A 26,307-nucleotide genomic window follows, 5' to 3' on the forward strand; every position below is an offset into this window, starting at 1 on the left:
ACATTCTTACAAAATAGTCTTATTAAACTGAAATGAGGACTGCTTAGCATCTTGAAATTTGGTTCAAGAATGCTAATTAAGTGCATAAACCCCATATCCGTTACAAACAAAATGACTGGACATCAGTAGTCCTTAAAAAAAGCATTTGAAGAAGTACTAGGCTCAGTTTCCTGAAAGCAGTGCATGGTTAAGATAGATATTTTGTGTAAAAATAATTACAGTGAGATGGTAATAATGTATATTGCATTTAGAGCTGTAGTGGTGGACTCAGTTTCCTTATGATAGACAGAAATACTCTTTAATCACACCAACCAACTCTGAACATAACATCATGGACCTTGTGTGCATGTGTGTATATACAGGTGTGCACCTGATTGAGGTGCTGTATGATGACGTGCCGGTTCCTAAGAGCCCCTTCAGAGTGTCAGTAACAGAAGGCTGTGACCCGAGCCGTGTGCGGGCATATGGACCGGGTCTAGAAGAGGGACTAGTCAACAAGTCCAACCGCTTCACTGTGGAGACCAGGTATGTATTTTATTTGGACTTATTATTCAGTTTTCTCATCTTTAAGCTTATTACTTAATAACTAGCAGCTATCAAGTCTGGATCTTCCTGTGGATCCTGAAAATAAGACTGGTTAATGTGTTTGACATAAAAAGCAGTAGGGTCTTACTGAAATCCTGGAAAGCATCTGTATTCATCTGTCTGTTCCTGCCTCCAGGGGTGCTGGTACAGGTGGCCTCGGCTTGGCCATCGAGGGCCCGTCTGAGGCTAAGATGTCCTGTAAGGATAATAAAGATGGCAGTTGCAGTGTGGAGTACATTCCCTTCACTCCTGGAGAGTATGATGTTAACATCACATTCGGAGGCCTTCCAATCCCAGGTGTGATATTTCACTTTTCCCAACAGGATATGCGATAGAAATCAGTCCCAAAGATTTCTTTTGTTGTTAAACTAGTATTTTTCTAGATTAATCTGAGAGCAGGATCATAATAAAATTCAGATAAATCAGTTTTATTCAGTAGTAGCGTGAGTTTTATGAGGTTGTTTTTTAAGGTTTATTACGAGATACAGTGTGTGTGAGTTAATTAGTGTTTAGGATTGTGTTCAAGAGCATGTAAAATGTTTCTACCATGCAGGCAGTCCATTCAGAGTCCCAGTTCGTGAGCTGGTGGATCCCAGTAAGGTGAGGTGTTCTGGCCCAGGCCTGGGCAACGGGGTGCGAGCTCATGTCCCACAAACCTTCACTGTGGACTGCAGTAACGCTGGCCTCGCCCCACTGGAGGTGCTACTCTACAGCCCAACAGGTAAACATACATACACACATTTAACTTCATCAAATAACTGTATGACATTAGTTCGTGTCTTGCATGGAGTATGATAACCCTTACAGACAGCTCTAGGAGTATTGGCATCCTTCAGCAGAAATTTTCAAATTAGGCCTTCTAATAGGCTGTTGAAACTTGGCTATGGAAGATTATTCAAAAAGGCCATTTCCTTTTCCAAAAATCTTCTGCATGGAGAAGGGTCCAAGATCCTTTGATGTGTGTTCCAACAATCTGTGTAAGGACATTACAAGAGCCTCAGTGATGTTAAGGGAAGCTGTGGCGGCGCTGCTTTTAAAACTAAAGTTTTGCAGAAAAAAAATGCACTTGAGAATCTACTTGAGAAAACATTTTAAAGAAAAAAAAATCCATTTGACAGCTTGAAACTTTACACTAACATTTTATAAACATTAAAACTCTCATGTTTACGCTCAAAATATCACACACTGCATTTGTTATTCATTTTCATGAAGGATGCCAATACTTCTGGAGTTAACTCCAAGCATTATCTTACAGTTGATTTTTCTGTAACTGATCTAATCATTCCAATACTTCACCTCTGTAGGAGCGACAGAGCCAGTTAGCATTACAGATAACGGTGATGGTACTCACACTGTGATTTACACCCCCTCCAAGGATGGTCCTTACACAGTTTATGTCAAATATGCTGACCAAGAAGTACCACGCAGGTAAGACCATGTCATGTTCACACTCCGCTCATTACAATTACAGCATTACCTAAATGATCAGTTTCCTCATGTCTTCACACAGAGAATCTAAAAGGCTTTAACTCCATTGCTCTGTCATTCTTTGGTTTGTACCAGTCCCTTTAAGGTAAAAGCCCTGCCTGCTCATGATGCCAGTAAGGTTCGTGCCAGTGGACCTGGTCTTAACGCCGCTGGTGTCCCTGCCAGCCTTCCAGTAGAATTCACCATTGATGCTCGTGATGCTGGTGAAGGACTCCTTACTGTCCAGATCCTAGTGAGTCACATGATTTGTTCTTCAGATTTGGACACACTTTATTCTATGACTAGAATTCATTACACTTGCTCCACATCTTGACCTTTGACCCCAACTGCAGGATCGGGATGGGTGCAGGCGCGAGGTCTCTGTGTATGTGGAGGACTGGGGAAAGAGGGTGTGGGACAGCCATATTGTAAAGGGCACCATCCCCTTCTATATTCTTAAGAAAGGCTGTGTAAGGCCTCCTTTTGGCCCTCTCGTTTTTCCGTCCCATTCACCATGTCTGACGTCTCCCCGCCTCCTTCCCTCCCCTCTTCTCCCTGCTTTTCGAGCCTCCATACCCTCTTGCACCCAGTGTTCTAGATCCCTGTATTTTTACGTCTTATGGTGTAAAGCAGCCTTCTGGAATAGTTTATCATCTGCCATAAGGTGTTTGTGGAACATACTAAGTTTACCCAGTGCGCTGTTATGAAGTGCCACTTTAGGTCTGTGATCTGTTATTTTTCCTGTCTGTGTACCTCTCAAATCTCCTAATTCTGCATTTTTTTAATGTAAACTCACAGATAGAACATTTAGAGCTCAGCAAAACAGGTGACACAAACAGTAAGATGAATATTTGAAGTTATGGCTCCTGTATGAGGGCTAATGGCTCAGCCGCTATGCCTTGAACATTCATAATGCCTTATATACATAATGCCTTATATACTACAGGAAAATGGTGGAAACTTCACTCAGAAACAAATGTTATTCCTTTTCGAGACCAGTGTGCTGCTAGAGTGTATTTACTGATGTGAAGTTTCTCCTTGCCTGCCATTTGATAAATCTTGAACAAATTAAGTGAGGAATAAAACGCAAAGTTGATTATTTTCCGCTAACAGCATGTCACAAAGTGTTTTATTCCACTTATACCACAGCAATTTGCCAACACAAACAATTCTATTTGTTTGTTTGGATTTTCCCCCATTTTCTCCCCAATTTGGTCACCTGCCAATTCCTATCCACCAGCCAGATGTTTCCTACATCATACGACAGCTACCAAGTGGGGAGTGGGAGGGCTGACACGCGCTTCCTCCGTTACACATGAAGCCAGCCATCCGCATCTTTTTGAACTACTGCTAATGCTGTGTCACAGGGCAGCACAACACACTTTGACGAGAGCGCTATCTGCCCTCTTCCTCATACATAAGCTCATAGACGCTCACAGCTGTCTAGTGTTGCTGTGATCGATGGGAGAAAGAGTATATCATCCCTTCCACCCATCGTCAGTATACAAACTTGCAATCTCCTGATGATAAGGTGACTGCATTTTTTGTTGCGCACCTCAGGAGCCCAATTTTCTATTTATTAATGAATGATGTCATAATTTGTATCCATTTGTACTGTCATTTTTAACGTCCACGAAACAATACAGTGCCTGCTATCGTCATTCTCTCAACTGGCGTCTCTTTTTTCTCTCTCTTGAAAACAAAAAATGCAGCTTGTCAGAAACTGCAAAACTGTCCGTTGTAAAGACTTTCCTGTGTCAGAAAACTGTTACGAAGTGCTGACAACAGACATTCTTTCCAAAATTGTTAAATAAACATCTCCTTTCAGAAAACTTCACCATATCAACAATTATATGTGTTTTTTAACCCGTTTACAAGGCCCTGTGTAAGTTGTTACTATAGAAACGATACCATATCATAGCGAGCACAGAATTGAGACTTCAACAGCGCTGTGGTGTCCGATCATTTTTCTCCAAATAAATATATTTTCTTTACATTTTACAGTGTTTTCAAATGATTTATGAATCGCTGATACTCTAGTGCCCTTGCAGCAGCTCAAAGACACCATGCTTTAGGGTATTTTTTCTCTACTGACTGAAATGGTGCTAATTCTTTACGTGTTAACTGTAGTTTCTTTATGTGTTTACTTAAATTGACTTAAAACTGTTATTTGGTTTCTGGTTCAGTAATATATAATAATATTCAGTAATATTCAGTAATTTACTAATTATACACGCAAGGCACTTATTTCTTGTTCTGCGGAGGTCTCTGGCTTATAGGATGTCATTTTTTGTAGTGTAACAGCTAAATTATTTAATAACACTGTGAAATGCACAGAAAATATGTACTTTAATTTAGGAAAATCCTTGATTTTTTGTAATATTCTACCTCTGCTGGTCTCTGTGGACTGACACTCCATTGAGTTTGATCTAATTATTCAATGTGGTTTCCATTACATAACTAACTAATAAAGAAGCTTTGCTCCCTAAAACCTAGTTAACACATTTTTATACAAATTTAATTGCTTTTTCTAAAGTTGGGAGTTGTTATATCAGCTATAGATTCATGTATTTATGAGAAAGAGCCATGTTTTGCTTGATTTGAGTATTAACTATGGATGATACATGCAGACACAAATGGCGTACTTGTTTGTTAAACTGAATGTGTTTTAAATAGGATCCAGAGGGAAAGCCAAAGAAAGCGAACATCAGGGATAACAGAGATGGAACATACACAGTGTCCTATGTGCCGGATATGACAGGCCGCTACACCATCACCATCAAATATGGTGGAGATGAGATTCCTTTCTCTCCATACCGCATCCATGCGCTGCCCACTGGAGACGCCAGCAAGTGTTTGGTCACAGGTAAGCATCTGATCAAATCTGAAAATCTTGGCTTCCTTTGGTTAAGCTATAGATTTCACAAGATGACTTCAATCAATATAATTAAATAATTAAAATACTACTGCCACGCATATCTTGTGTGTATTAATGGTGTGTATTATAATATTTTCTTGCAGTTTCCATTGGAGGACATGGCCTGGGTGAGTAGTTCAGTACTAAACATTTTAACTAAAACTAAATCATAGACCCCCATATTGTGCTTCATGGTAAAAAGTTGTTGGATACAAAGCCAGCCTTGTATTATTAACTATAATTGTAAATTTAATCCTGACCAGGCTCTGGACTCGGACCCACCATTCAGATTGGCGAGGAGACCGTCATCACTGTGGATGCAAAGGCTGCTGGGAAGGGAAAAGTCACGTGCAAAGTGTCCACCCCCGATGGGGCTGAGCTGGATGTGGATGTGGTCGAGAACTCAGATGGAACTTTCGATATCTACTACACAGCTCCAGAGCCAGGGAAATACATCATTACCATTCGCTTTGGAGGAGAGCACATCCCCAACAGCCCCTTCCATGTGGTGGTGAGTGCATTCTGCATTATGGGGAGTCAATATGTGTCAGTATTTGCTGAGTTGGAATAGAATATGGAATGTGCTGGGATCTGGAGTAGAGAAAGATGGACTAGCAATGGGTCCTTGAGCTTTGGGATAGATTTCCAGTGCATTGGAAATGGTCTTAATCAATATTCCTAATATTTAACCATTTGAAGTTTGTTTGAGGATTATTGTTTATATTATGTTATACAGTACATTCACATTTTTAACACACATAAACACTGTTTACTCCAAATGCATGCTATACTATAATCCAACAGTGGCTTATGGAAATTTACAGCTATCTTAAGTGAACAGTTGTTATAACATCCACCTGAAGTTGATTATCATCCTATAACAGCAAAGTGTTTCATTCCACTTATACCACAGCAATTGGCCAATGCTAACAATACTGTCAGAGCTGCTCTTATAATCAACACATTTTGACCAATCAGAATTGAGTATTCAACAGTGCTGTGGTATAAATCTAATATTACAATATGCACCTTGTAATTTCAGGAGATAACTGTAACGTCAGAAGCTTATTTGTGTATTAGAATCATGTTGATTACCTGGCAACAATGACAGATAAAATGCATGAGTGTGGTTTTAGCTAACTAACCATGTGACTTCCTCCATCTCCAGGCGTGTGATACCGTTCCTATAATAGAGGAGCCGTGTGATAAAGTGCAGTTACAGCAGCCCTACTCGCCTTACCAGGGCTACTCCCCTCACTGGGTACACATTTAAGCCCTCTCCACAACTTCCCTTTTACAATCTCCATCCCATTCATGCACTCGTTTTAACCCCTCAGCCATCCTCTCCATCCATCTTCTCCTCAAAATCATTTCAGCTGCAACATTTCAACTATAGTTCAACTACCCAAGTCAGCATTTCAACTGAAACCTTCTTGACTTGTAGCTTCTTTTGTGCATGGCTTGCTTGTTTCTGTTGAGTAGGATCCTCTCAGCTGGCTCTGTACGCAAACCTCTCACTAGTTAATGGTGCTTACATGAATCTGTTTCTGTTCCAGGCCACTGAGGAACCGGTGACAGCCATTAACGGCATGGAGCCCATGCTTCGTCCTTTCAGTCTGGTCATCCCGTTTACAGTGCAGAAAGGAGAGATCACAGGTTTGATCTGAGCACATTTGTATAAACTATATAAACCAGATGCCATGACATACTGCTACTAGATAATATACTATTATCACCTTCTTGAAAATCAGCAATATAGATTATTAACCATACAACATATGCAATAACTGATATTTTGCGCTTAAGCATATAAACATAAAAATGGTAACACTCTAAGGACCACATATAAGGGGTTAATTGAGGTCTGGTAATTTGTTTAATGAATCTCAAATTAGATATTTGTAAATGGTTTTTATTCATAAAGACCTGTATTGCTATGTAACAGTAGTTCTGTTAGGTTGAAATGACTAATAATTGCATTATTATTTTCGGTGACATGCAATAAACATTATTAAAACCTTGTTATATACAATCTACTGAGCATAACCTAAATTCACATCATATTAGTGTTAATGCTGGACATATTAGTGTTAATGTTGGACATTTTAATTCTAGGAAGCATCAAGTGACACAGTTCCATTAGAGTTCAAATCCAGAGACTGAGATGACCAGTTCAAAACACTGATTTTATGTGCCTGAAAACCATTTCTGTTTAGGTCTGGTTGCAAGTTTAGGATGGGTGTTAGGCAGAAATACACCCTGGGACGGGATGCTGGTCCAATGACTGGCATAACCTGAGCCCAGGATCAAACCAGAAACCATGGAAAGCTACCCACTGCACCACCCCTAGAGAAAATGCTATTATTTACCAAAAAAGTTATGAGAATTATTTATGTTAGAGGAAACATAAGTAGTTTCTTCAATTGTGAGTAAAATTTTTATACAATCATTTTTGCGCATTTGCTTGAAGGGTGCCAATAATTCTGGAGTTGACTATATAACTAGGAGCTGTTTTTTTTTACAGTGTACAAATTAAAAAAAATTACAAAAATGATAACCATTTCATGTAGCACCAGAGGAATGAGTGTATCACTGTGTTCTTTAGGTGAGGTACGAATGCCTTCTGGCAAGACAGCTCGGCCTCACATCACTGACAATAAGGACGGCACGGTGACGGTGAAATACGCCCCTACTGAGAAAGGCCTGCATGAGATGGACATCAAGTATGATGGCAACCACATACCAGGTGATATATCTAAATATATCCATATATATCTAAATATATATCCAGGAGTTTTTCTTATCATTTCGTTACACTTTTTCAAAACTGTGTACCAGAAATGAAGCCCCGTGTTTGATCTGTTTACCTCCTTTGACAGGAAGTCCACTGCAGTTCTACGTCGATGCCATAAACAGTGGTCATGTGACTGCTTATGGGCCTGGCCTGAGTCACGGAATGGTTAACAAACCCGCGATCTTCACGATTGTCACCAAGGATGCAGGAGAAGGTATTTTCTTAACTCAACAGCCCTCTAAAGTCTTGCTATTGCTTTCCATTTCCTGCTAAGTAGTGCTTTTCTTCCCTAATGGCCTCACTTGTGTAACCTTTATTACCTAGCAGGATTTAGATTTTTGTTTTCTGGCTCTTGCATTATTATTCAGATGCTGTTTTTCTCTTTTGTTTCAGGTGGACTGTCTCTGGCAGTGGAAGGTCCGTCTAAAGCAGAGATCAGCTGTAAGGACAATAAAGACGGCACCTGCACTGTGTCCTACCTGCCCACTGCACCAGGAGACTATAATATCATTGTCAAATTCGACGACAAGCACATCCCTGGGAGCCCCTTCACAGCCAAGATTACAGGTGTGTATGTGTGTATGTGTATGGTTAGTGCATGTCAGTGTGGAATATAAGAGGAATAAAACACTGTGGGGTATGTCGGGGTGGTGACAGTATCTCTGCTATACATCTAGCTACATCACACCACATCGTTGTTGAATATTTTCCTTCAACAGCAGACCTATTGTGTTTTATTCCTTATTTGTCTTATGAATGCCATAATTTTGCAGAATTTTAACCCTCCATCTCTTCTCTACTTTCTTTTCCATATCCGTGCTGGTCTTTCTCTTGTGAAGGCGATGACTCCATGAGAACGTCCCAGTTGAACGTGGGCACAGCGACTGACGTGTCCCTGAAGATAACAGAGACAGACCTGAGTTCTCTCACTGCAAGCATCCGAGCTCCATCTGGTAATGAGGAGCCCTGTCTGCTCAAGAGACTGCCTAACCGTCACATCGGTGAGCAAATCTGCAGAACACCATCAGTGGCATCTCACTCTCTTCTCTTAACATCTCGCCTAGACAGAGCCAGATTAATTAATGGTTCTATTTTAGTGTCTTTGAATGTTTGGCTTTTTTTGAAATGCGGGAAAAGGTTTTGTTTTTTTTACTTTATTTATAGGAGGTTTAGACCTCGGTCTTTATAATTAAGGTTTTAGACTGTATTGATATAACGCAAAATGTGCATCCAATTATTTTTTGACACATTGGACTATGCCGAAGAGCTGTTGGAATGTTTTGAGCTCTGTCAACATATGTGAACTTTCTGGTAGGCTGATAATTAATATCTATCTAAAAGAATCTAGTAAATGACCTGCCTAGCTAGAAAAAAAAACATATTTTTGGAAAACAGTGCCCATCAACCACACTGAATTAGACATATTAGAAAATAAACGGCTTGCAGGAGGGCCTCAACACACTTCATAGTATTTCACTCCATTAATTATTGAAATCTGATGCTTCATTGATGACCAGCTTGGAGAGGAGTCATCTTCTCTCTGTTTTCTCCACAGGGATCTCCTTCACTCCTAAGGAAGTGGGTGAGCATGTGGTGAGTGTGAAGAAGAACGGCAAACATGTGACCAACAGCCCGTTCAAAATCATGGTGGGGCAATCAGAGATCGGAGACGCCAGTAAAGTGAAAGTTTTTGGCAAAGGACTGGTGGAGGGACACACCTTTGAGGTGGCCGAGTTCATCGTGGACACCAGAAATGCAGGTGAGAGTCGATATCTCAATCAACAAGTCACAAATCATAATACATTGAGCTGCATTTTTAAACGAATTGAATTAAATTGAATTATTCATATTCTCAGAAAATCTGTGTGAAATGTACAATAATCTGTATTTATAGTGCACTTTTCATTTTACTCAAATCACAAAGTCACTTTTCATTTTACTCAAATCACAAAAAAAAAAAAGAAAATTGTCATTCTCAGAGACCCTGCCTCAGCTGAGTGAAAGTGCTAACGATGGGCTATACTGCTTCAGGAAATCAGCAAGATGTGCCAGAGTTAAATAATTCAGAGGATTAAATGTCACGAGTAGGATCTTGTACAGTAGTTAATGCAGAACTTAGTAGGCAGCCTGTGTAGCTTGAATAAGACTGGGTAAATGTGCTTTAACCCACTTTTTTCGCTCGTGCTGTAGGGTGAAATCAGTAACCCTATTGCGAGCAGACCACCAGTAGTACTTCATCAAAATTTAGGATTGGATTTAACATTTATTAACATTCATTTAACATCTGTTTATCTCAACACAGTCTTCCATTTCATGCTAAACCTAGCTAAAGTAAGTATAGTTAGAATAGATATCTATGTAGATATAGTAATTATAGTAATAGATATTGTAAGTATAGTTATGAGAATAGAGGGCAAAGCCTACATTATATTGGAGGGGATGAATATTAATGGAGAACACTAGGGGGCCTAAAACAGAACCTTGCAGAACACCATACTGCACTTTTATAGGCTGTGACTAATAATCAGTCCTAACACAAATATATTACATTATTTGAGCAGTTCTCAAATTGTAACAGTCATGATAATGGTGAATATCTCCCCAACCACTGTTAGGTTATGGTGGCCTGGGTCTTTCCATCGAAGGTCCCAGCAAAGTGGACATTAACTGTGAAGACATAGAGGATGGTACATGCAAAGTGACCTACTGCCCCACGGAGCCGGGCACCTACATCATCAACATCAAGTTTGCGGACCAGCACGTGCCAGGTACAGAACATGGCACATATTCACTTTAATAGTGTGTTATATTTCAGTATGTTATATTTCAAATGCATCATTGACAAAAACAAATAAATACACATTATTGCTTTTCATTAGTGACATACAGAAAACACACCGCACTGAAAAGCAGGACATTTAATGCATTGTTCTCTTTAATGGAAAACATTCAGCAGGGGATTGCTTTTTAAGAATTATATGCTGTCAAAGGTGAACGCAGTCCCCATTTAAAGCAATGCATGTTGCTACATTGCATTCCACACCAGTAAAATAAAGCGACACACAATGCACAAATTGGTATTGCCTTTCATTAGAGACATACAGAAAACGTATCACACAGAAAAGCAAAACCTTCACTGCCACTCTTACGTCTTGCTTGATCTCAGCAGGCGATTGATTTTTTTTGTTTTTTAAAGAAATAAACATTGACTTTGCATCAGAAATGAACAATTTTCTGTTGTATCGCATTTCACTTTCATCAGTGCTTTGCAGTCGTGCCACACTGAAATGCAACCAAAAGCTCTCCTTTTCTATACTATGAGGTCTTAGCAAATTGTCCTGCATTTGAGACACAGCCAGAAATAAGGCATATTGTTGCACTGAAGCTTTGTGATCCCGTAGTAATGTTCCTACATTTGAGACATGACTAGAAGTTGAAGAGTTTGGGGTTATTTGTAATGTTTCTGTGTTGTGCGCCTCTCTACAGGAAGTCCATTCACAGTAAAGGTGCTGGGGGAGGGCAGGATGAAGGAGAGCATCACCAGGAGGAGGCAGGCTCCCTCTATAGCTACTGTCGGCAGCACCTGCGACCTCAACCTCAAAATCCCAGGTAAAGTGAATTTACAGCTTAACCGAGCCCTTTAGGTATTATAAACAGCTTAATGGAGGGGAAAGAAACAATTTTGGAGGACAAGTACTTTTCTTCCTTTCGGGCACCTTATTCCATCTGTCACACCACCTGCGCTTTGTTCCAACCTTTCCACCTGCTTATTGTTTTAAAAACAGCTATTATGATAAAAAAAAACAAAACAAGGGTTGTATTATGAACAAAAGTAGACGCCGCATGCAAGTTTTTTCTCGCTGTCCTGATTTCCTCTGCCTTACCGCTTTTTCTTCCCTCCTTCTCTCTTGCTCTGTCTTTCCTCCCTCTCTTTGGACCCATGCCTCCTGCAGGGAACTGGTTTCAGATGGTGTCGGCCCAAGAAAGGCTAACGCGCACCTTCACACGAAGCAGCCACACATATACACGCACAGAGCGCACTGAGATCAGCAAGACGCGGGCAGGCGAAACCAAGCGCGAAGTGCGTGTGGAGGAGAGCACGCAGCTTGGGGGAGACCCCTTCAGAGACGTGTTCGGAGGCTTCATGGGGCCCTTCAGTGGCATCCAGTCCCGCCAATCTGAGGGTGTGTGTGTGTGTGTGTGTGGTGGTGGTAGTGGTGGTGGTGGGGTGTTCAGCTGCTCTGACATTAGTGTGAACTTGGGTTTATTTACCTACAAACCAACTGATAATCTGCAACAAACCTATCAGTATGTTAGGTTTGTGCTTTAGTAATGATATAATTTTCTGCAAAAATCCCTTTCATCTGCACTTCTGTAACTCCTTATACTTTTCTCTGTGGCTCCATTTCTTTCTCTCTCTCTCAGGCGAGACAAGTACTCAGGAGATGACAGCTCAGGTGACGAGTCCCAGTGGAAAAATGGAGGAGGCTGAGATCATTGAGGGCGAAGACAGCACCTACAGTGTGCGCTTTGTGCCCCAGGAGATGGGCCCTCACACAGTTAATGTGAAATACCGGGGTCAACATGTTCCCGGCAGCCCCTTCCAGTTCACCGTAGGCCCACTTGGAGAAGGAGGAGCCCATAAAGTGCGTGCAGGTGGTACCGGTCTCGACCGAGGAGTAGCAGGAGTGCCAGGTATGTTAACCTTGATGTTGACTGTATTAAATAGGCATCAGATTAAACACACTTCCATTCAGGGTTTGGAAATAGTATCTCTGAGACCTTTTTGTCTCATATGTGTGTGTTTGCTCGTGACTTGTAGCGGAGTTCAGTATCTGGACGCGCGAGGCAGGTGCAGGTGGTTTGTCCATCGCTGTTGAGGGACCCAGTAAAGCTGAAATCTCATTTGAAGACAGGAAGGACGGCTCCTGTGGAGTGGCCTATGTGGTCCAAGAGCCTGGTAAGATCTAATAAAACAGGTACATATGTTCACAGCAGGTTCACAGCCAGTATTTGCAGCCAAATAACCTCAGAATTTTTCTTGTAGTTTTTTTAAAAAATTTGTTCCTCATATGTAAATATGTTTTATTAATGTCTTGATATGATTGTTAGCTCCATGTTGATCCAGTGTGTTAATGAGGTTGTTGAAGAGGCTGTATTTCGATGATTGACAGGTGACTATGAGGTGTCGATCAAATTCAATGATGAGCACATCCCGGACAGTCCATTCATCGTTCCCATAGCAACGCTGTCCGACGACGCCCGCAGACTTACTGTTACTAGCCTGCAGGTGTGTTTCTCTCTTTCCCTTGTTCTTTCTCTCTCTTTCTCTCACACACATGCACATGACTCATGAATTGCACAAGAATAATAAGCCTCTCAGAGATTATCTGAGGTTAGAGTTAGGGTTAGGCATGGTAGGCAAGACTAATTTCAAGGTTGGCATCTGACAACCTGTGCCATCCATGTAGCCACGTCTCTTATAACAGTAATTACTAAAATGAAAACCCTGTCTTTAGCTTTCTCTTTACTGCAAATAAGACATGGTACTAACAAACCCATGAATCAGTTCCATACAAAAAATGGTTGTGTTCCTCATAAATACAGCAATAAAATTTATTTACACTAGTCTTTTTTCTGTCTGCTTCACAGGAAACAGGTCTAAAAGTGAACCAGGAAGCTTCCTTTGCAGTGCAGCTGAACGGAGCAAGGGGTATGATTGATGCCAAGGTTCACACACCCTCCGGTGCAGTGGAGGAGTGCTACATCACAGAACTAGACAATGGTGAGCACACGCACACACACACACACACACACACACACACACACCACATATATCCATGTAAAAGTCACATTAGAATAGCTATTTATTGTATGTCTTTAGAGAGCATTCTGTTTGTCTTTAACCCTTTATGTCTCCTCTCTGCAGACAAGCATGCGATTCGCTTCATCCCACGTGAGAATGGCGTCCACTCCATCGATGTACGCTTCAACGGGAGCCACATTCCTGGCAGCCCCTTTAAGATCCGTGTTGGAGAACCAGGTCAAGCTGGAGACCCAGGCATGGTGTCCGCTTTTGGCCCAGGCCTGGAGGGAGGAACCACAGGTAACCGACCTCACTCACTCCTAAAACATACACATGCAACACACACTCAACCTTAAATCAAAAGTACTGTACCAGGAGCAGTGTGTCAAAATACAGCTGAGTGCAAAAGTTTACCCCAGAAAAACAATAAATAAACAATACAAAGTATATTTTATACTAGAGCAAGTCATTTAATATTTGGCTTCACAGATGTAACAAAGTAACAAAAAAATGTTTGTTAAAAATAGTTTAGTTTTTTCACCCTTTCTTTACAGCAGAGTGCTTTTGAATTCTCAATTCTGATTGGTCTGCTATAACATAAGAGTTAACAGGAACCTGCTTGTTTCATGCACATTCCACAACATTACAAGGTAACAATGAACTGATAAAAATTATGATGTTCTCTAAGAAATGAAAAATTGTATTCATTTTATAAGAGGAATAAAACACTTCGGGATGTGTTGTTATTGTAAAATAATCAGGGTGGTAACAATAACTCTGCTAATGTTGTAATGAACTACACTTCAGGCTCTGGTGTAGTATCCATACTGGGAGTTATAATGTGTTATAGAATATATGACATATTGGCAATTTTTTAAATGTGAGCCTGTTTTGCTGTACAGTGAAAAAAAGAGAAGGTGTAAGTCAGTGGGATGCTATGAAATATTTCCTCTGCTGTTAAGTACTGAACAGGCTTCATCTTTTCTCTTTCCATCTTTCCAAGGTGTGCCCTCTGAATTCATCGTAAACACAGTCAATGCTGGAACCGGAGCTCTGTCTGTCACCATTGACGGACCCTCCAAGGTGAAGATGGACTGCCAAGAGTGTCCCGAGGGTTATAAGGTCACGTACACACCCATGGCCCCCGGCAGCTACCTCATCTCCATCAAATATGGAGGACCACAGCATATCGTCGGCAGCCCATTCAAAGCTAAAGTCTCTGGTGAGACATTGTGTTGTTGCACAACACTGAGCTATTTTAAACCCGATCTGCTGTATGTTTAGTATAAGAAAGAAAATTAGGGTTTTTTTGGATAGCTGTGTAGAATGTGACACACGGAGATGCCTCCTGAATTGGAAAGTGGTATTGGTGCTTGTGGTCGTGCCACTTCCCATGTTATTCTAGTCACACTGCAATGTTACACAATGCTGAATTGGAGGTTTCTGTAAAAAGCTTGAATGTGTGTGTGTGTGTGTGTATGTGTGTGTGAGAGAGAGAGACTGAATGAGCCAATGTTGAGCGAAGAATTTGCTCATAACTTGGTGGAGGATATGGCAAAATTATAACTTTATAATACTAGTAACATTTTCATGCTAGTTTTTTCCTGTCAGAGTGCAGCATTTAAAAAAACCTGTGAATGATTAAACAATACTTTTATTTGTCTGTTTAAAAAGTTACCACAGAAAACCGGGCAAAATGAAAGCATACAGACAAGAGCAATGTATAATATTTACAACTAAATATGTCACAATTCCTTGTAGCGTCTTCTTCCTCTATAACAGGATAGCTACCAGTTTGAGAGTATGAAGGCTACTGATTTACACAGTAGTTAGCCAAAGTTAGCTAGCAAACCTTGTAACGGTTTTAACTACACCATGGTTAGCCAAATTGTATCTGGCTTGCTAGCAACCTTGGCTACTGGTTTACACAGTATAACATCCTGATGTAAGTAGTGAAGCTGGCAATGGTGTTACTTAATAGTTAGCTTCATACAGAATACTGGTTTACACAACATACCTAAGGTTAGCTAGCTTGCTATTGACATTAGCTACCGGTCCACACAGCAGGCTAATAGTAGATACTTTGCTAGTAAAGCTGGCTAATTATCTGTTCAGTAGTAGCTAGTTAAACTTAGTACGAAGCTAGCTAGTTTTAATCTATGTAGCTATATCATGTAATTAAAACAAAGCTCTGGTTACCTAGCTGATTATTAAACTAACTCTTAGATGGCTACATAGCAGCTAGATAGCTGGCTAACATTTTTGCAGTGCTATGTGCTACTGTAGCTGGCTAGCTTAGCTTATACAGGTGTATGTGCAGTACTGTGAGTTAATTTATCACAGTATCTATATAATATTGTCATATAGCCCAGTCCCATGTAGTGTCAGAGCCCAGTCCCGTGTAGTATTACTTACAAGTAGCAGAGTTATATAGAAACTTCTCTCTCTTTGACTCTGTGTGCAGGTCCACGTCTGTCTGGAGGGCACAGTCTCCATGAGACCTCATCTGTGCTAGTGGAGACAGTGACTAAGTCATCCACCATGGCTGGATCTTTTGCCTCCTTGCCCAAATTTTCGTCCGATGCCAGCAAAGTGGTGTCACGAGGGTCCGGTCTCTCTAAAGCCTTCATCGGCCAGAAGAACACCTTCACGGTAGACTGCAGTAAAGCTGGTGAGATGACCAACACTCCCCTCACTGTAATCCTAACCCACAGAAACCATTAGTGAAAATCTATTTTTAAAAGAATTGTTGCATACAGTTCGCATAGCTTTTACACATCTGTGCTCTTAGAGTTGAGTGCAAAAGTTTACACACCCCAAGGAATGGTCAAATCATAACTGAACCATAAATGACTAGGCTAAAAAAGTGGTATGAAATCTAAATAATTTTATTAATAAATATGATTTAATTCTGCAGGGACAAACATGCTGATGGTGGGTGTGCATGGGCCAAAGACTCCGTGTGAAGAGGTCTATGTCAAGCACATGGGCAACAGGATGTACAATGTCACATACACAGTCAAGGAGAAAGGAGACTACATCCTTATCGTCAAATGGGGTGATGAGATGGTGCCTGGCAGCCCCTTCCACGTCACAGTGCCTTAATAGGGACCTAACCCACACCCCTCTCTCTAATCTCAGAGACTTGGCTGTCTGTCCTGAAGGAAAGACAGTGCTCGCCGACAGTGCCAAATCATTTCACAATTTTCTATCTCACCGTCTGACGAGCAATCAAGATGACATCACATCACATCACAGTATTGCTTAGTTTCCGTGCCATCATGCTCCATGTTTGCATACTATCCACCTGCTGTTTTTATAAGATCATTGATTCACTAGTGTTATTTCCGTGGCTCTTTTTTTTTTGCTAATAGTATTTTTTTGTACTTTCTATTTTTGTGATGCTAGAGAATGTATGAAAAGTGAGTGAATGTCAAAACAGCCAAATAGATTGATGTGATCTTTAAAAAAAAAATGCTTAGACATCAACTACCCTAAAATGACTGAAGCCACTTCAACTTTTATTTATTTAGTTCACTTTCTCTCTTTCCTTCACAACAATCATCTTATTTTTGGGAGAAAGAACAAAAAGGTCACAATTCTAAGGCTTTAGTCTTTGCTGGTAAGTCATAAGTTGAAAAAGGCTGACGAGAAGCATGTCTCAGGCTTAAACTCATCCTGATTTTTCCTGCTGTGCCTACTGACAGCGTTGCATGATCTGGCGAAAGAGACTTTTGTACCACTTATCATGGGAATGTTTGAAAAGCCATAGAAGTTTAAGCAGAGCAGTATTAAAGAGTGCCATTTTATAGTGATTTTATATGGATGAAATAATTGATGTGTATGGAAACAACTTACCCTGTTGTTTGTTGATTCTGTGCAGGCATATTAAAGTTTTATTTGCTATTTTGCCATTCAAAAATGTGCACTGGTTTTGTATTATTATATTACGCCAATTTTTAATCGTTTGAAACTTTTGTTTTGAAATAAAATGCCCCCTGCTGGTCAATGGGCCAATTCCAATTCCAATTCCAAGATCACCTCAAGGCCAAAATGCAACTTGACCTGTTAAGTGTTAACAATAACATAATATAGTACCTTGCATAAGTACTTTTCTACATGATGTAACGTTACAACCTGGAACTGAAATGGGTGTGATTGGGATAATGTTATGGATCTAGAGTTTGCGATAGAACATGCCTAAACAAGCAGCATCATGAAGAACAAGGAACAAGGAATCAAAACCAGTCTGGGACAAAGTTCTGGGAAAGAATAAATTAGGGTTTGGTTAGAAAATATAAATTTGAAAAAATATGGCACAACAACGATTGTGTCTAGAAGAGGCCATCCAACAAAAGTCAGTGACAGGTAATAGAGGGCATTAGTCAGAGAAACAACCAAAAGATAATGCTCAACATTATGCTACCACCACCATGTTTCACTGTGGGGATGAAGTTAATCCCTATTTGAGTTTCAGGTTTTAACAGTACAAGACATGGAAAAGTACAAGGAGAATATATATGATATAAGAACATAAAATAAGTATTCTGTGAGGAGACATTTATTTAGCATTTTTTGGAAGGAGTCTCCGGTGTCAGTGCTTTTTAAACATTCAGAGGTCAATCTGTAACTTTAGGTTACAATTCTGGGAAAATCTTCAGGACAGAAGAAGTTGCATTTTGCAGTTTGTCTTATAAACTTCAAAGGAGAGAAAAAAGCAAAGCTGGTATGTCACGTTTAATGAAAAAGAGCAAATGATGAATGCCTCATGGAAAACGTGGTCATTTGCGATGATGATGTAAATGGTTGAGGCGTAGCGTCTCTGTGAATTAAACTCGCATATTTCTGCCACAAATCGATTCCTCATCATGTTAAAGCCAGAGGAAGGCGCAAGAGATGATTAGATACGAATAATACAAAATGGCCCCACACCTGAGGCAAGTCTGAATTCTGCAGGTGTTAAATTAGACACTAACCTGCGAGAGAAAAAGAAAGAATGAATGCCTCCATTTTCTAACTCGTATCTTGCTGTGTAAGTGTTTAACTACGATGGGGGATTGTTTGCTGTTTAGTCCATGGGATGTGTCTGTATTTTAAGCTTCACACTCTCCATCTGGAGGGTCTGAGGTTAATGGAAGTGACTGGTTGTCTTATCAGAAAATTCAATCGGCTGCGTCTGGAAACAAGACAATCTGAGGACAGATTGCGGGCGCGATGGTGGTGACAAATAACTCTATCACTGGCAGCTAGTCTGTTATGGCACACTGCACAAATACACAACACACACACTGTTTATGTAGAAACAGCAGCAATGTGCATGCGCAGCATAACAAATGCTAATGAGTGATCCTGCATTCATCATGTGCCTCTAACTGATGCAGTGTGAAGAATAGGAGCTTGGTTAGACAGCTAGGTGCACAACTGACTTTATATAATAATAAATAAACAAACAAACACAACACACACGTGGAAATCACGTGGCTGTATATCCAAAACCACACCCTATTAACAATAGTATGTTACTTACTACTTTTTACTACCTGTAACTATAGTAAATTCACTATTATTTGCTATAGTACAGACAACCAATATCAAGGTGGATCCAGAACCTATTCCAAGAACACTGGGAGTGAGTACCCTGGGAATACACCATGAATGTGATGGCAGTGCATCTCAGGACACCATGTACTCACATACACACAATTATTCACAGCTTAGCTTAGCTAGTACACCTACCAGCGTGTTTTTGGTAGGTGGGAGGAAACTTGACAATCCAGCGGAATCTCCACACTGATAGTAACTCAAGCTCAGGATTGACCCAAGGCCCCTAGAGCAGCCTGCTCCTCTCTGCTGCTCCACCATATATATATATATATATATATATATATATATATATATATATATATATATATATATGATTATCTCATATTATAATCATGGTATAGAATATGCAACACACCTGTAATCCCACAATGCCTTGCAACAGGTTAGTGTCCAAACTATGGGGGATTCCCACAACTCTAATTAGTGTATCCTTGCCTCCTTGATCATGAAGATCCCTTCATCCACTGACCTGGAAATTAATTGAAGTTCACAGTTTGGATCATGTGAACATGTGAAATTTTAAGAACTTGTGGAAAGAGGGAGGAGGCTTCCAGGATGAGGGTGCACAAGTGCATTCTGAGTCTTGAGAATTGGCTAATAGCAGCCATTGTTTCAGTAACTCAGTCATCATTGGAAATACACATAAATATTAGCAAAATGATGCAAAATTTCAAAATATTCCAAAACCAAATGTTTGAAGATATGACAAAACCCCTAGGACTAGTTTGCAAAAGTATGTTTCTCATTTTATGCGAATTATCTAAAAAAAAATGGGCAGACCAAAATGAAAGAATCATTAAAAAACCATAAAAAAGAAGTTTCCAAGGACTTTGTACTTGGGCCTCTAATAATACCTAGTATTCAGCAATCAAAACCTTGGTTCAAATGGAATTATAATGCTTAAATGTCTATAAAACATGCCTGTATGCCAAACATCAACAATTCAGCATGTGCTGTACACATACAGTAATGTTTTGATTGATGTTAATTCAGGGTATAATTACTTCTTATTGTGCATGTGCAGATGTGCAACCAGGCAACAATTCATCAAAAGTGATGTTGCTTTTTAAATGCTTTATTGAGCAAGGACTGCTAGTTTGGCATCGATTCTGCTGTAAGCGAGGGAAGCAACCCAAATAGCAGAGAATTGTAGGTTAGTCTGGCTAAGTTTAGCCACATCAGGTATGACAAAACGTTGGACGCAGTGTTTTGTGGGCCAAAGGTGGCCTAACAGCACACAACTACATTTAGTCTTTTTTTTTTTTTGTGTGTGTGTGTGTTTGTAAAGAGGCCCAGCTGTAAGCTTTTAGTCTCATCAAGGTGGAGCTCAGATTTGAATACCACAGGGGGGAGTATGTGGGGCAGGTGAAGTCATGTGTGGACATATTACACATTGTCTATTAGGGAAAGAGGCACAATTAAAGAAATAAGAAGCATCGCTTGTAACCAAGGGCATGTAAGTTTACTTTTACATATTCAGTGTTTAGTCCATTCAGATTGAATCCTGGTGTTTTTCCTCTTTGGAGTGGCTCTTTAGGCAGGTGCACACCAAAACACCAAACGAGCATCTGAGCAAAGTGGTCTCAATCTGCTTCCAAGTGAAATCTAATGCAGTTTGATTGTAATGAGAAAGTGATTCACCTCTGAATTGACTTGACTACAGGAGGTAAACCAAATATGCCATGTATTATGGGTTACAGGCAGCATTTTTTTTTTTTAAGATGTGAGCTGCTAAACTGAGCCAAAGGATAGAGCTGAAGTGTTGTGATCTAGATATTTGGGTTAATGAACAAAAAGAGAAAAACACTGGATGTGGTACACAAACATGGAAAAGTAGTTATTTTCGTAATTATCTCTAATCATTTATTTAGTGCTGACTCCATGTTCATCCATGTGAGTTTTGTGATTTCTACACACACTTGGCAAATCTTTCTTTTTTGGCTTCTTGGTTTGTAATTATGTGCAGCATGAAACCAGACCAACAAACCAAACAGCAAACGAACCACAAGTATCAATTTTGCTCTGATTCTGAGTCAGCAAATGGAATCAGAATGAGAGAGAGAGACAGACAGACAGACAGAATCTTAAAGAAAACAAGAGGTTTCCCAGGACTTTGTGCATGGCCCCCCTAATAATACCTAATATTCAGTAATAAAAATCTTGGTTTGAATGGGATTATAATGCTTAAATGTCTATAAAACATGCCTGTATGTGAAACATCAACAATTCAGATACAGGACACATACAGGAATGTATTTATTGATGTTAATTTAGTGTGTAATTACGTCTTATTGTGGATGTGCAGCCAGGCAACAAATCATCAATAAGTGACGCTGCTTTAAATTAAATGCTTTATTGAGCAAAGACTACTAGTTTGGCATCGATTCTCAATATTGAGTATTGAGTCAACTCTATATTCAGACAGACAGACAGACAAACAGACAGACAAGTGAAGTTATTAAGAAGAATACAGCATGATGTAGCTTTGAGGCTTGACCAAAGTGTTGTGACCTTCAGTGACCTCTGAGTTCAATAAAGTGCAGTTTTAATTTTCCTCCACTTGATGGCAGCAGGGACTATACAAATGTCCATTCCCATTTGTCTTTTTGCACAAACAGAAGATGCAATATGAAAGAATTTTCTAGATCAAGTCAGTCAGTCATATTGTGGTGACATCTTCATCTTCTACTTGTAGTTTAGAGACACAAAAATTGAGTAAATGATGTAAACAGCATTATCTAATAGAAATAATAAAATATGCATTGAGCTGCTATCAGGAGAGCTAATATCTGTTACTTTTTCAGTTTGTTATATCTGTGAGAGAGAATGACGGAGAGATACAGGAAGTGTAAGCGTGTGAATAAGGGATTAGTGGCTGAGGTTTCTGGTTACTCTTTTGGATGATATGACATTGGAATGATGATTAATGGTCAGATTTTGTTTTCCCTCAGACCATCTGGATAACAACAGTGACTTGATATTGACTCTCTCTCACTCTAATATTCTTCCATGTTCCCTCTTTCTTTCTGTTCAACTGATCATTATTTTAAAACATGCTAATTTTTATAGCTTAATAGTTTTACATCTTGCCAAAAATAAAATTAAAAGCCTCTGGGGATCTCCTTGTTGATGCCACTATAATTGTGTGCGTCCTTTGCTGTCCTTTTAATGGCCTGAGTCATTAAGATGCTGTGGATTCACATACAGTGCTTCCTATTCACTCTGGTTAGAGCATTAATAAGCATATTATTAGTCTGAATGGATGGTTGGTAATTAATACTCTTCAGGAAAGGCAAGAGAGGGAAGGAGAGGACTGGCTCCAAAAGACTAAAAATACCTCTCCTATTTATACGAGCCGGAATTCTAATCCAGGAGGGATGACGCACAGGACGGCTCCATTACAGAGCACAAGATCCAAGGCATCGCTTCACTCCTCCTCTCATCCCTTGGTTTCTTCTTTCTTCTACTCACCTGTTCATGACTCCCTCTGCATCTCTTATAGAACCTTCCAGAACTGATAGTGCTTTTAAAGTTTTTCTTTTGGCTTGCCATTTGATTTCGGTGCGTAACTGAGTTTGCACTGACCTCCATCTCCCTGTTTCTCTGTGTGAGTCTTTATCATGTCCTCCGTACGTCTCTTTCAGCCTTTCATCTGCTGGCTAAAAGAGGGAAGTAGTTGTAATGCTGTGTGTGTGTGTGTGTGTGTGTGTGTGTGTGTGTGTGTGTGTGTGTGTATAATATATACACACACACATACTGAGTAGAAACCTCTTTTGCTTTCAGACCAGCTTTAATTTTTTGTGATGTGGATTTCACATGGTGTTGGAAACATTCGTTTGAGATTCTGGTTCATTTAGACATCGGAAATTGTTGCAAATTTATTTGACATGTTGTGTGTTTTGAGATGTTTTTCCTGCTCACCACGGTTGTAAAGATGGTTAGATGGTTAAATGGTTATTTGAGTTCCCCTAGTCTTCCTGTCAGCTCAAACCATTGTACTCTGGGCTTCTCCACCCACAGAATTTGCACCATTTTGTGTAAACTCTAGAGACAGCTGTGTGAGAGTGCCATCACAACTGTCATCTCATAGATCGCTAACTAGGCAAGCCAAGTCTCTGCTGTAACTCAATGTGACTGCGTTGTATAACTGCATTGCATTCTGGATGTAACTGTTTTTTTTGACTATAGAGATTTCTGGTGCTTCTATTTCTGCATTGGACTTCACATTAATATGACGTCATATTATGTCTGAAACCCTTGAAACATTTTCTCCTATTAAACGCCATTGTAACTGCGCTAGCAATAAAAATGTCTCCTTGTGACATCAGCATGGCACATGACCGCTAATGTCTCACAGGGATAATGAAAATACAACACCAACCAACAAATATCTAACACTAACAACATTAACCACTTCACAAATATATATATATATATATATATATATATATATAATATATATAAACATATTTAATGTGCGTCAGGGTGGATTTTTCCTTTAAGTGTTTCCGTTAAATGTGTTATATTACCATAAATCTGTCATAAAGTGTTCTCTATGGAGCGTTGTCCTTTCTAGCTTTCTAATACATTTGAATAGTCCAATAATGAACAGCTCATATAGACATGTTAACATGGACTGGAGCAGCAGTATACTTGATGTCTACTTTGCTAGATCTCGTCTTCTCCATTTTGCCACTTTGCTCTCTCTTTGTGTGGGGCTGCTTTTTCAAACTGATATCCCTCACCAAACAGATGAAAACGCAGTTACTCTTAATTACCTCGCCGTCTTGGGTAGACGAAGCATCTGATGGGTAAATTGCCTTAATTCATCAGTCATTCATTGGCTTAATCAGTGAAGCAGCTCCTCCAAAACCCTTAACATTCTCTGGGCCTAATTGGTGTAATGGAGAGCCTGTTTCATCTGAAGTGATGTCAGATTCCAGCTACTTTCTTTCTGCCCCTCATTCTCTCACCTCTTCTTGTTTCTGTTCCTGTTCATCAGCTCAGAGTGATACAGCAAGCCTTTTCACACACACACACACTGACACCACAGTCGTGAGCAAGGGTTCGTTTGAAATGTTTGTACTTTTTTATTTGGCAGCTACTACTATGAAGCCCTGCAGGCATTGATATGAAGGTCATTTAGTGGGGTCAGAGGTCATTCCTACACTCCTGATGTGATGTAGTCATGTGTCAGTCATTCAGTGATGGATGCAACTTATCCTCACATTTGGAACAAGACTGCAATGTAAACACAGGGACACAGCTAGCATAAATTGCTAATTTCCTATCATCTTTCTTAGGAAAAATAAATAAATGTATTAATAGAGAGGAATTGGTTTTCTACATATATGCTAAGAAAACTGGTGAATACAGGGGGTACAGGGAGCGGCCCCCATGGTGGGATAAACGGCTAAAGTGCCCGCTAGGGTTCCTGTTAGGTAGATAAAATGTGATAAAATGCCCTCGAGGGTGCACTTACAGTGGAGAAAACGTGATGAGTTCTAATAGCGGCCCTTCAAATGGAAAAAAAAAAAATGATGAAATGCCCTCTAGGGTGCTGCTATGTGCAAGAAAATGTGATGTGCCCTTCCAGTGCAGAAAATGAGATGCTGTACCCTATAGGCTGCCCTACATGCAAGAAAATGTGATGACGTGCCCTCTAGGTGCTTTTATGTGCTAGAAAGTACTCTCTAGGGTGTGTCTATAGACATTTTTTGCCTGTGCCCCTCAGGCAGCCAGACAAATTTTACAGTAACTGTAAAAGCTTTTACAGTAAATAATGAGCCAAACTGCTCTTTCTCTCTCTCTCTCTCCCTCCCCTCCTATTTTTTGCTTTCTCTGTTTCCTTCTCCCTCACATTCTGCTCTGTCACTCTCTGTGTTTCCTCTTTTGTATCTGTGTATATATTGTCTTTCTCCCCATCTCTCTCTGTCCCTCCGTTCTTTCTTTATGCAGCATTTGTAGCATTTGCATTGTGCAAAATGGAGTCGACCTGCTTTGTCACCTGCACATTTCCACCTGAATGACTGAGCTCAGTCCAGACCTAAGTGACCATGTGAGTGCATGTACTCATGCACATCACGCATATATATGAGAGACAGTGCATGGGTGTACTTGTGTTTAAAAAAGAACAGGGTATATTTCTCCACACAGAATGCAAAATCCTCCAACACCAGAGGATCCAACAAGGCAAACACTGGGGCTGGGTAACTGAATTTTCCCTAAGGTATAATGTAAAAGATAAAAATTGTGATCCTTAAGGTGTAATTATATACCTTAAAGGTGCAATTTGTAATGCTTAAAAGATTTTTCTAGACCTGTTATATCACATTATTTCAAATATAAATTCTGCAATATTTGCAATGTTTCTTTATTTCAAGCTTCTATTTACATTTTTTTCTGCCCACAATTTAGCTCCGCCCCCAACCAAAGTAGAAATGCTCAGTTCTGGACACTTTCTTAAAATGCAGTTAACGAAGCATATATAGTTACACAAAAGGGGTTGTTGGGGGGGATGGGGAGAAAGGCTTGCAAGTATTTTTAGTACAATAACAAATTGTTTTAACATAAAAAAAGACAAAATATATAAATTCTGATATCACACAGTGCTGTTGAAATACCAGTTTCTGATTGGTCAGAAGGTTTTGTAAGTGTACATTAGGTAAAAAAAAAAAAAAAAATGAAAAGGCAGTACATATTTTCATACATTTAATATCTGTTTGGTCATAAACATCACTTAGTACTGCTTATGTAGGCAAGGAAATTCTCTGTCCAAGGGGACTGATGACATCATTGTTGTAGATTAAAGGGGCTTTGTTGAAGCTGATGTGATTGACAGGTTGGTGAAAAGCTGCTTAATCCTTTTGCGAGTTTTTCGTTTTTTCTCTAAGGAATAAAAGCTATTACATTTTTCATTATGACTGTGTGAATCCTTCAGTCTTTATTGGAGCCAACCGATATGCTGTTGGCGAGATGATGTGTGTGTACATGATTGTGTGTGTGAGACAGAGCGAAACTACACCAGCATGGGACATAATTGCCTGGGTGATGGACATTTGCTTCATTACTCCAAATGTTTTTGAAAGTGTTTTTGTCTGACAGTTCCCTAATGCCAAGACGAGTATGGCAGAA

At 39.9% G+C, this 26,307-nt stretch overlaps 1 protein-coding gene and 1 long non-coding RNA gene across 10 annotated transcripts in view; both read left to right on the forward strand.

Annotated features, from left to right (window-relative positions):
• Positions 1-17,491, forward strand: part of flncb (filamin C, gamma b (actin binding protein 280)) — a 74,730-nt gene extending 57,239 nt beyond the window's left edge. For 2 of the 8 annotated variants that reach the window (XM_026923700.3, XM_026923702.3), the window contains 26 exons: positions 363-525; positions 722-882; positions 1,139-1,306; positions 1,890-2,013; positions 2,149-2,305; positions 4,729-4,918; positions 5,074-5,097; positions 5,233-5,480; positions 6,138-6,230; positions 6,526-6,625; positions 7,575-7,715; positions 7,849-7,977; positions 8,157-8,330; positions 8,603-8,764; positions 9,319-9,522; positions 10,379-10,531; positions 11,250-11,372; positions 11,717-11,947; positions 12,189-12,458; positions 12,586-12,723; positions 12,938-13,053; positions 13,416-13,548; positions 13,693-13,869; positions 14,573-14,791; positions 16,034-16,240; positions 16,487-17,491. In XM_026923700.3, coding sequence (XP_026779501.2) covers positions 363-525; positions 722-882; positions 1,139-1,306; positions 1,890-2,013; positions 2,149-2,305; positions 4,729-4,918; positions 5,074-5,097; positions 5,233-5,480; positions 6,138-6,230; positions 6,526-6,625; positions 7,575-7,715; positions 7,849-7,977; positions 8,157-8,330; positions 8,603-8,764; positions 9,319-9,522; positions 10,379-10,531; positions 11,250-11,372; positions 11,717-11,947; positions 12,189-12,458; positions 12,586-12,723; positions 12,938-13,053; positions 13,416-13,548; positions 13,693-13,869; positions 14,573-14,791; positions 16,034-16,240; positions 16,487-16,674 — 4,193 coding nt within the window. In that variant the 3' untranslated portion in view covers positions 16,675-17,491. The remainder of the gene's footprint in view (positions 1-362; positions 526-721; positions 883-1,138; positions 1,307-1,889; positions 2,014-2,148; positions 2,306-4,728; positions 4,919-5,073; positions 5,098-5,232; positions 5,481-6,137; positions 6,231-6,525; positions 6,626-7,574; positions 7,716-7,848; positions 7,978-8,156; positions 8,331-8,602; positions 8,765-9,318; positions 9,523-10,378; positions 10,532-11,249; positions 11,373-11,716; positions 11,948-12,188; positions 12,459-12,585; positions 12,724-12,937; positions 13,054-13,415; positions 13,549-13,692; positions 13,870-14,572; positions 14,792-16,033; positions 16,241-16,486) is intronic. The other 6 variants (XM_026923705.3, XM_026923707.3, XM_026923701.3 and 3 more) reach the window with 3 other exon arrangements.
• Positions 17,492-19,571: 2,080 nt separating this feature from the next.
• Positions 19,572-26,307, forward strand: part of LOC113532244 (uncharacterized) — a 156,578-nt gene continuing 149,842 nt past the window's right edge. The window contains exon 1 of one of the 2 annotated variants that reach the window (XR_003403320.3): positions 19,572-20,629. This is a non-coding gene — a long non-coding RNA (uncharacterized LOC113532244). The remainder of the gene's footprint in view (positions 20,630-26,307) is intronic. The other variant, XR_003403319.3, reaches the window with a different exon arrangement.

This window comes from Pangasianodon hypophthalmus, chromosome 18, assembly GCF_027358585.1.
Source record: "Pangasianodon hypophthalmus isolate fPanHyp1 chromosome 18, fPanHyp1.pri, whole genome shotgun sequence".
Taxonomy (NCBI): Eukaryota; Metazoa; Chordata; class Actinopteri; order Siluriformes; family Pangasiidae; genus Pangasianodon; species Pangasianodon hypophthalmus.